The 11,642-nt window shown below is 31.6% G+C and overlaps 1 protein-coding gene across 1 annotated transcript; it reads right to left on the reverse strand.

The window, feature by feature from the left end:
- Nucleotides 1–3,345: 3,345 nt before the first annotated feature.
- On the reverse strand, nucleotides 3,346–5,722 carry LOC131607008 (uncharacterized). The gene is made up of 2 exons (XM_058879073.1): nucleotides 5,618–5,722; nucleotides 3,346–4,277 (listed from the first exon to the last, which is right to left on the reverse strand). The coding sequence occupies exons 1-2, from the start codon at nucleotides 5,657–5,659 to the stop codon at nucleotides 3,579–3,581; spliced, it is 741 nt and encodes a 246-aa protein (XP_058735056.1). The 5' UTR covers nucleotides 5,660–5,722; the 3' UTR covers nucleotides 3,346–3,578.
- Between the last annotated feature and the right edge of the window lie 5,920 nt (nucleotides 5,723–11,642).

Consider the following 11,642-nt stretch of genomic DNA (forward strand, 5'->3'; position numbering starts at 1 on the left):
TGAGTAAGTTTTGTTAGAGATATGGATTAGATCCGAAACGACTGGAACAAAATCTTCCTCATATTCAATGTTCGATACTTTTAGGCATGTTTGAGACTTCTAGGCATCAAAAATGAAAATTGATTCAATTTAAAGAAGTGCCTTTGTAGCAACATTTAGTTCAACATTTATCTCTCTTAATCAGTTTCCTTTAAAATCGGTAACTTTCAATTTTCCTTTAACTTACAATTTCCCTTATTCATGTGATGCCAAGTGAAAAAGAAAAGAATAAGTTGGAAAGTGAGTGTATGGGAAACATTGCCACTTCAATTAGAGAATATCAAGGAAGTTGAGAACCAAATCAAGTTGATATAATTGCTTTAGATCACTCACTTTATATTGATCATGTTTGTTTCTCATTCTGCATCAAATAATCAACCGTTGTGTTTATTCAGCCATGTCATTTTCACATTAAGTAAGCATGCATATCTTTAGAGGAAATAATAGACATAAGATAACTGAAACACTGTTTAGAATGTCTTAGAAATTAATCTGCAATAAAAACTATACCTCAATGGCCAGATTAATTCCAACATGTTTTCCATCACTTATAATAGTAAACGCAGGAAAAGGAAGCATTGGGCTAGATTTTTCAGATAGATCAACGATGTGCTTGTACAGTGGAACCTGATATGCTGCTTTCTCCCAAATTGGAAATCTCCCTTATGGATCCGACAAAAAAACATGATAATATGTAAAGCATTGGAAAGATTTTGATTTCCTTATCATTTAAGGTGAGTGATTGTTAAAAGCATAAGTGGTCAATTTAATTAGACTTGATAACTTAAATTGATGTGTATATGATAATATTGATAAGAACCAGACCAACCAAAATATTGATAAGAACATGACTCCAAATATTGAAAGAAAATGTTCGACAATCCGAATCCTTACCCCATCTTTACACAAAGTAGTACAAAGAGGCGAAACCTGAGGAAATTCAACAGAAGCGGGAACCAAATTGGAACAAAATATTTTTGTACATGTTCGATAGTCTGTATCCAGAAAGTTGAATATTAAATTCTTGTACCTCTGCGCTATAAGTAAACAAAACTGTATTAATTTTCAACTTATGTTTTTGCAGCCTGCTTGCCCTTCCCAATTGCAGCACCGAAGTACCTATAAAACAAATATCATGTATAGTTGTGGTCTATCTCTATCGTAACCTCCTAGTATGACACCACAGCCGAAAGGTCTCCAACACTATTATAGACCAGTTATTAGTATGAAGCACAAAGATTTGCAATTTTAAAATGACTACCAGACTTGTTTACTGACTCGAGCCACTAATATAATGTACAAAGGTGCACATAACTAGCCACACGATCAGCAAGCTCCTTAACAGGAATTGGGTCACCGTACCCACTGCTATTTCACAGAGTGAGCGTACCTTAAAATCATTAGAGTTTGAAGATGACCAACAACCTCCAAGCAGTGAATCACTCTTTGCCTTTCTACTTCAGAACTGATAGAGGATCATGCATTGTTCCTGAAATTGTGAACATTTGTCATGTTGCTGTCAAATATTTCCATTACGAACTCAAGAATAAGTTAATAAGAATAAAATAAATATGCTTTCAATATTTTAAAATACATAATGTACTAAAAAAACTAACTATTGTACTCTACTGATTTAAACCACCATCAACATCTACATATATGTATCCAATAAATTTGGGTAGCTATATCAATAATATTTTTTAAAAAATAAAAATAATATGCGATACAAAGCGGTGGAAGAATATGCAAGTATGATTTCCTGCATACTCTCCTAGAATAATATCATATACAACAACAACCAACATCATCAATCCCTGCATAAGGTATCCTGACAAATGTGGCACACTTCATAAATTAAATGGCTCCAAATTAAACTTCATAAGCTCTATCATCCATCAAAATACCCGATAAATTATCTATCATCGCTCAAAATACCCTGTAAATATTCTCTTGCAAGGCCAAAATCTGAAACTTTAACAACAAAATCATTAAAACCAATTACTATAGTTGAACACCAATGGTGTATCTAGCAAAGCCATCATATGAATCTGTCGAAAATACAAGTAAATGAGTGAGTTTTTAGAACCTCTTATATGAAGAGGAAGAAACCTAAAAATATGATTCCACAGTAAGAAATCCTAAAATTTGTACGTATAAATAAAGCTTGTAAAAAATCTGCACACATAAACAACACCACATGAAAAAAGAGAAAGTTGAAACCGAACCTCTTTCATAATATTAATCATCTTTCGCCGCAACCAACGTTGACAAATCATCAGAAACGCACCGCCGACGAATCTCCCCCCTTCCGCTTGAGCCAACACCACTAAACTTGAAACAACAAATATTAAATCAAAATCAAAATTGAACCTGTCTGATACTCAATAATAACAATGAAGAAGGAGAGGGAGAAGGAAGAATAAGAGGAAGGATGAGGAAGAAGAGGGAGAAGGAAGCAGAAGACATGTAGAAGGAGAAGAAAGATGAAGGTTTAGGGGTTAGTGATTTGAGAGAAAAGATGAGAGTTCAGAGAAAGAGAGAGAAAATGAAGTGGAATAATGTGAAAGAGAGATATAACAAAAGTGATAGAATTCTTTAATAATATAATTGGTCAATCCATTGTACAAAGATCAAAAAACCAATAATTTTAATAGGTGTAAAATAAATAAGGATGGGTAGTAATGTCTTTTTCACATCCTAGAATGTTCTTATATGATAGATTTAGAATTAATGTAATAGTTCCCTCAATCAATAGTTTTCAATGTTAAAAGAACCAAAGGATAAATTTTAAACTAATGCATGTTATGAAGAAAAAAAAATAGGTGTCTAATGTTTATGGTATCTTGGATTGAAAGTCTACTTGAATGGATTTAAGCCAACTAAAATTTTTTAAAGTTGACCCTTGGCCCCTTAGATTCAAATCCAAGTTTGTCTTATCCGAATCCAATAACTTTTTCAAAGTCCACATGAAAATTTGTGTTTATGTTGTTTGGGTTCGAATCATGGTATAATTTTCAAAGTGATGATTTTGCATTAGGATTTTGTTCTACATTAGTGGATTTGAATCCAACCTTAGCATAATTTGAATTGAATGATGTTATGGTTCTTTCTTATATTGTCACATTTCATTAGTAAGAACTTAATGTGAAGAAATAATGATAATGATTAACGTTTCAGATTCTCTTAACATGTAAAAATGTAAAAGAAGAACTTTTAACCAAAAACTAAATATAGTTTGAACCAAATAACAAATCGTCATCAATACAATTTGGAGACAATGAATAAACCAAAAATTTCTAATCAAAGTCCTATTAAAACAACTCAACAATTCAGTTGGTATCTTACATAATTAAACATCTAATTGCAGAACTTTAATTTTGAATCTACGACATTTCACATAGAAGTGAAATTTTGAATCTAAGACATTTCACATATAAGTGAAACTTCGAATAATAAACTAAAAAAAAAGAATACGACGTGCCAAACTAGAAACCATTAAAAAAATAAGAAAATTTTTATTGGGAGAAAATTCATCAAAATTATTGATGTCTCCGATGTTTCTTTGAATTGACATGATTGAAACTAGAATTATAACTCGAATCAGAACTATACTTCAGAGAATTGTTAGACGATCCAAGAAGATGATTATCAGCAAGGTCAAGCAATGAAGAAGTCGAACCAACATTAACATTATTAATGTCTTGCAAATGTGGTGGATTTCTCCACCTAGGAAGTGATCCTTCAAGCAAAATAGTTTGAAGCAAAGGACCAGCATCAATCACAGCTCTCAAAAGCTTACCCTTTTGAGGCAAAACTCTTTCCTTAGCAATAGAATCTATATACTCACTTCCAAAATCATGAACTTGTTCTTCAATAGGTTCCATCACATAATTAAAACCTTGATTTGGATGATGATTGATATATCCCATACTAGTGTTTGAAAACATAGATGAAGAAGGAGTTTCAAAGAACGAATCTACCGACGAAGGCGAACTGTAAGAAAGAGTACTAGATTCGGTTATACTCGAATTCGGTTTCGATGAATGAAACATGAAAGGGTGTTCTTGGTGGAAATCAATTGGACAAAACTTGTTGATTAGTTTTTGTAGCTGATCTCTAGCTTCATCTCTTTCTTGATAAGCTATTTTGAGTTGATTGTGGAGTTCTCTATTCATCTTTTTCATTGCTTCTAGTTCAAGAATTGTGTCTATGAGTTTTTGTGGTTGTTCATGCTCTCTCTGCAAAATCAAACAAATTATTTTTATGATAGTAAACAATTAACAAAATAAGCATCAAGGCTTTATAATTTAGACATATTTGAGAATTCCATATTTTACACAATACATGTTTGTCTTTATACTTCGATGATATATTGACACTATCTAACATCATTCAATTATTATTTTTTAATAAAATATATATTGAATTATCCAATATATTTAAGCTTATTTAAATTTATCTATGGCTATAAGTTTTATGTTTATAGGAAATTTTATCAAAACTATATTTATTATTTTTACCAAAAAAAAAACTATATTTATTATATTGTAATATATTATATTAAATTTGTTTTTATAAACTCTTTAAGATAGATTACGAAAATAATCCATAGGAACTTGTTTAGAAACAATTTTATTTTAGTAACTTAAGCAAATTTATTCATATACTCTTATTTTAACAAATATTTGTATTATAAATTGTGAATAAGATTGTTTATTCAAATATTTTCATTCAATTATTATTTTTAATAAAATATATTTTGAATCATCAAATATATTTAAGCTTATTTGAATTTATCTATGGCTTTAAGTTTTATGTTTATAGGAGATTTTATCAAAATAATTTATTACATTTTTATATATTATATTAAACTTATTTTTATAAACTTTTTAAGATAAATTACGAAAATAATCCATAAGCACTTATTTAAAAAGATATTTATTTTATTTTTTATTATAAAAATAATTTATACAAATTTATTCATATACTCTTATTTTAATTATGTTTATTTTGTATTGTAATTAGAAAAAAAAATTCAAAATAATCTCATACATTTTTAAAGGAAAAAATGGATCAATGATCAAAACCTTCCTTTTTAAACAAGGAAAACATTGATTTTCTTAAAAGTACATTAAATAGGTAATCATTATTATCAAAATAAGGAATAAATATTAGAGTGGGTCCATCTAAAATTGCGAGAAATAGTTTTGTTTTTTAAAAGGGACACATAAGAGAGATACAATAGTAAAATGTTTCGACTCTTTCCACTCCATTTAACAATTGCAAAATGTTTAATCAAACATACAAACCATAGATAGATAGATAGAAGACATTAAAAAAAAAAAAACAGAGTTGTGATAGCAAGAGAATCAGATTAGACGGTCCAATAAATCGAATAGGGCACATACAATAATGATGGATACCTTTGATCCTTTCAGCCACAAACAAATATGAACAATCCAAAAACATAATCCGCAAATGAGGATAAAAAAAAAACCAGAAATGAAAAAACCAATCAACAAAAATTTAAAATATGAGCATAGCAAGAAAGAACTATAGGTTTTAAAAAATAACATACCTCTTCCTGTTGGTATACGAAAACTGAATGAAGCTCTTCCATAGTTTCTATTTGAGAGGGAAAGAGTGAGATTGAGATGCAGAGGATTTCTAAGGAAGAGATACTCTTATTTATAACAATTGAATATTGATAGAATACACCAGCTAAGTAAGAATGAGAATATTTTAATAACATTAATAATAACAATATTAATAATGGTAAGGGGTGGGAAAAAATTGCACAAAATATGTTTGATTCAGCAACTTATTTATTTATTTTTAAAAATAAAAAATTTAATTTTAAATTATTTAATAAAAAATTGGATTTAATCAATTATTTAATATCATATTATTTTTATATATAATTATTTTATAATTAATTTAAATTTAGAATAATTTTATTTACACTGTGTTGCTACCCAACAAATTTCAAAGTAAATAATATATTTGATTAATTAAAAAATTTGTTTAACCCAAACCTTTTATTAGTGTTTATGCACTTGATATCAAATTTCAATAACTCTACATCAATACATTCTAAGAATAAAATTCTAGTGATAATGAAACAGTGTATAGTGTATGTCACTATGCTGCAGGACATGAAAGATGATTTAGTGATGAATTAAAATTAATTATCTAATTAAATTTTCATCAATAATTAGTGTAAACTTTTTAATACTAACATCAATACATCATGTTAGATTATATTTTCAATTTTCAATTAAGTTATAGTTGCGCCTGAAAATATCTAATTCATAGAAAAATTTATAATACAATTCAAGTGACGTGTAAAAAGATTTAAACAAATTAATCCTATCAATTTAATATGTCTACATTACTTTTTGTAAGAAAGTTAAGAAAAAAATATCATTTACATCATTAAAAATATATTTCATCCAAATTGATTTATAAAACTTGTTCACAGAATATTTTTTCAACAATTTTCATAATCATTTTTAATATTGGTCTAATTAAAAAATAATACAAAATAGAAATTATATTGTTCACGAAAAACTAATTAGGTATTGAATTTTATGAAAATGGATTAATTGTTAATAAAAAATCTAATTTCTCTAATTAAGAATACCTTTTTATAATTCATTACTTCTGATTTTTAATTGAAAACACACTAAATTATATTGAAGTTATTTCATGTAACCAAAAAATAATAATAATAATAATAAAGTTACTTCATCCACATCTATACAAAAAATTCACCTATCTATGATAATTGTTATTCAATCACAACAACCCTACATTTTAAATTGTCTCTCTCTATATTTTTAATAATTAATGATTACATCTTTTGCTTCCTTTTTAATAGTTTCACTTTAAATGTATACCCATTTTATATATATGTATTTAAATTTTGATTCTTTTGTTGATTTACTATAGCTTTTTTAATATTTACGACTATAATCACATTGAGTAATGTGGTCCTTTGTTTGTAAATTTAAGAGTAATGGTGTGTCGAGAGTTTGGAATCTTCACTTGGTTAATTTGTTTCTTTTGACCAAAATAAGGTGGAGGTTGATTAGGGGAGTATCTGGCCTTTTGGGGCGACATCCTAATTGTTATATATGATTTTTCTTGAACATGCGATTCACATAAGAGGGATGTAAATTGTGAGAGTTTGAAAAAAGATAATTTAAAATAAAATTATTTTTATTTTTAGAGTTTAAAAATATTTTTAAGACGTTTGAGAATTGCAGCGAACAATTAGAATAAATAAAATTTGTGAAAAGTAAAGAGATAAGGGAAAGAGATGACACAAGAATTTATAGAAGTTCGATTTAAATGAAGTGGTCTACTGATGTTCAGTAATCAAAAGTTAGTATTATTTGTATCGTATCCACATGAACTGGTGCAATATTAATGTCGTTCAACAATTAATATGATTTTAAGTGAAATATTACAAGATATTTTGGTTGTGCAAAATAAGAGAATGTAAAATTTGGTAAATGATAAATAAAGTCTCAGAGAGATGAAATCTTGCTGGGATTGGATTTGATCCACCGGTTGCGTATGTAGTTTACTTATTAGTTATACACAACCTAGATATTAATTAATATCATCATGTATCGCTCACATATAGTGAAACTATTAAAAAATCTCTCATCCTATTAAATAATAAGGTAGCATTAAGAATCGACACTTGCGGTGAATGTTAAACCTAAATCTATGTCTAGAGGTTAGAATTTAATAGATGATTCTCTTAGATCAAGATTTGAACCGTATTTCTCAATAGCAATTCTGATTTATAAAGTTAAATAGTTAAACAAAGATAACATCGATATTAATGAATAAATAAATTGTATATAATGTCATAATCAACAAACATACATACGGTTATGGTGAGCTGATTGGTCATCATGAGGGGGGAACATTCACACTGGGTCAAACATTCACCTAAAGATCAAAGACTCGCCCAAACAAGTGAGAGAGACACCACATATTCACCTAAAACCTTAAGGTGACAGGTGTATGGGTTCTATCACTTATAAAGTGACCAACCTTCATTTTTCTAAGCAATGTGGGACTTAAAACTCACACTTGTTTCTCAATATGAACTACATCCAATCCCAACAAGAAATAAATTTAACTACTCATGGTAGCTTGATATAAGTGAGAAGAATAAAGATCACTGAGCATCAATGATAATACGATTGATGTGTATCCAACCTCGATTCTTCAAGATTCACTCTTCTCTTGTTTCTGCTTTATTTATGTCTCTGAAAAATATGATTATGTTCCTCTGGTTATGTTCAGAAAGGTATTTATACTCCACTTGAAATCACACTCGCGCTAAGCCCTAGCCATCTGCGCTAAGTCCCACGCCATTTCTTCACCATGAAGTAATTCCTAAACCACCTTTTTGCGCTAAGCCCCTGAAAGTTGGGCTAAGCCCGAGCTAATGCTACAAGCATGCTTGAAGCACAACTTTCTTGATTTTTTCTGCTATGCACGCTTGAAGCCTAACTTTCTATAATCTTTCTTCTTTCTCACGCTTCAAGCGTGCTTAAAGCCGAATTTTCTATTTTCCTTACGAATTTTTTTTGCCGTGAACACATACCTACAAAAATGAGTTTGAGTTATACAAAACTTGCCTTAGTAAAGGCAATGATTTTTAAGTGTCATGTATCATATTTTGCCACTTATCACCTACTCCTCTCCTCAAGAATTGATCTCGAGAGCATCCAATAATGCTTATGAGCTTTTAGTATGTTAAGTCCTCGAACCCTCTCATATAAGGAAAAATGAAGTTTTAAGTTTACTTACAACCAAAAGCGAACAATGGACTGAAGGGGTTAGTTTTCTTTCCAAACACAAACAAAATCTTTGAGCAACTAGTCCCCAAGATAAACCGAGATTTTATACGGACTTATCTCGAACCAAGTGGAGTGTTTGAACTTGTTATCCTTTGAATTGAACTAGGGTTTTACGTGTGGTGACCACAAACCGGACCGTGATTTTACAGTAGGCTGATATCAAACCAAATGAGCTTTTATATTGGGCTAAACTCAAGAATTTATGTGAATATTTTTCACTTGGTTATCTTTAAGAACCTAGAAAGAGAGATTTTCCTTAAGTTTTTCAACTCACGAACCAAACAGAGATTTAATACTAAATCCTCCAACCAAAAATTTTAGCGAGTTTAGCTTCGAACCCGAACAAACACTTCCTAAGGAAGACATATTCACTCAAGATAAAAAAAATAGTTTTCGGTGAATTTACAACGTTGCTATTTCCAGAACAAACTTCCTCACTTAAACACAAGAATATTTCTCAAAGCACTACGATCAAATAATGTGAGAGAAAGAAAAATATTTTTAGAGAGAGGCGGTAAGGAGTATGAGAAGTATCATTCTGGAAGTAAAAAGTGAAGGGAGATGTCTCTATTTATATAGGCCAAAGGTTAGTATAAAAAAGGAAAATATTTATGGGGCAAAATTAATGGCCCAATTGATTGGGTCCTCATTCAAATCGATTGGATGTGCTAAATAATCGATTACTTTACTCATTTTGAAAAGATTTGATAAAGAGTCGCTACCCTTTATTCAGACACTGTCAAAATCGATCAAGAACTTAATTTTCTCTTATCCAATCAATTGAGAATATGCTCCAATCGATTTGATAGTTCAAAATATGTGTCCTAACTAGGGGTGGCAAAATGGGCCCGGCCCGCGGGAAAAGCCCGTTTTACCCGCACTTTATCGTGGGGCGGGGCAAGGTTTTAGGCCCGCTCTCTTTAATGTGTCTTCCCCGCCCCGCCCCATTTTTTTGTGGGCTTTTGCTGGCATTTGTTTTTCATAGAATTTTACTATTTTTAGGCCTAAAAAGCCGAATGCCCGCGGGCTTTTCCTGCCCTAACTTTTTTGCGGGGCGGGACAAGGTTTTAGACCCGCACTCTTAAAAAAGCCCGCTCCGTTTTTTCGCGGGCTTTTGCGGGACGGGTCTAAACGGGGCGGGCATGCCCGTTTGCCATCCCTAGTCCTAATCATTCTGACAATTTCCAATTCATCTAGCTAGGCTCCAAAATATTTTTATATTATTTTTATTTGTGAAAGAGGCTTTAAAAATAGTTGAAAATTTCTTCACCCACCTCCTAACCTTCTTGGCCACCTCTGGTGAATTTACCACAACACCCCTAGTTTCGGAAGTTCATTTCCGAAAACGTACTTTTTTTGAAAAAAAAGGTGTTTTCGGAAATGTATCTCCGAAAAAGTGTTTTTTTTAATATAAAATATTGATTTTGGAGATGCATCTCCGAAATAAAGTTATTTTTCAGAAAATGTGGTGTTTTCGGAAGTTCATCTCCGAATTCACCCCCTTAGAGGAATTCGGAAATGTACTTCCGAAATATTGTCTGGACAGGAGAAAGATGAAAAACAAGAACGATTCGCTTTATTTAATCGGGTGAAGATTACATCGATCATATTACATAAGATTAAAGTTACATATTGTTAAACACGGGTAGGTGGGGATGAGTCAACATTTTGATAACGTCGTCCGCCGATCTTTGAAGTTTCGCGTCCAACTCGATCGGGCCCTTCGAAGAAAATCGGTCGAACGTTGTCCACAAAACCGCTAAATCTTCGTCGTTCTTGATCTCAAAAGGTGTGAACTTAATGTGTCCCTCGTCGTTAAGCGATGGCGAGTGGTACTCGAGCTTGACAACCTTTCGATTCTCGGGATAGTGCAAAAGCGTGTTGAGCGACGTTATCAACTCCGCAAACAGCGTGTCGCGCGAGAAGCGAAATTGGAACGGCATCGGGTAGCCGGTTTCAAAGTAGACGAATGTTAGGTGGGGGTAGGTTTGTGTCATTTGTGTTTTGTGGTGTGAAGAGGATGAAGAAGAGTGTGTTGTATTTATAGACTTATTGGAGCAATGATGACCCAACAAACCTTATCCTGCCTCAGGGGACTTTTCGGAAATGAACTTCCGAAAATTGGAGGCAGACTAGCATATTTCGGAAGTTCATTTCCGAATTATGCAGAAACAGAACAAAATTTTGCATTTTGTTGATTGCTTAGTGTGTTGTGTAAATTGAACAAATGGAATTCACAATAAACATAAATTAGACAAAGATGACATAAAACATACTTATATTATATATGTATTGAATCGGTCCGATTTTACATGATAAACAACAATACATACAAAAATGGTCATTACAAACAAAAAACGATCCGGAACAAACTAAAATTCACCGAACCAATCGGTGGATCCTAAGTCCAAAATAGGTATGTTCTTCGACCGCTCTCTATTTTGCTCGCGCTCTTGGCTCATCATTTCTTCAAACTCCGCCATTCTTGAAACGAAAGGAACCGGCCAAGTCTCCGCCTTATTTGAACGATGTGCCGTCCATTGACAAGAAGTAGCCGGTATAGGACACCCCGGTTTCAAACCGCACTTGGACGAAGTGCCGCGATCGTAGATACCCGATGCATATAATCCGGCCCGACGCGTCCAATGGCGGTCGACTATGAAGTGGAAAGAAAGTCTCACTTAGTCCAAACCTCGTCAAATCGACGCATACAATATC

Source organism: Vicia villosa, linkage group LG5 (assembly GCF_029867415.1).
Source record: "Vicia villosa cultivar HV-30 ecotype Madison, WI linkage group LG5, Vvil1.0, whole genome shotgun sequence".
Classification (NCBI taxonomy): Eukaryota; Viridiplantae; Streptophyta; class Magnoliopsida; order Fabales; family Fabaceae; genus Vicia; species Vicia villosa.

What these genes read in the sequence shown, in the direction of transcription:
- LOC131607008 (XM_058879073.1), bottom strand. Translation starts at nt 5,659, where the DNA reads ATGGAAGAGCTTCATTCAGTTTTCGTATACCAACAGGAAGAG. An exon ending in TCGTATACCAACAGGAAGAG is followed by an intron (nt 4,278 to 5,617) that starts GTATGTTATTTT and finishes TTGATTTTGCAG; the next exon opens with AGAGAGCATGAACAACCACA.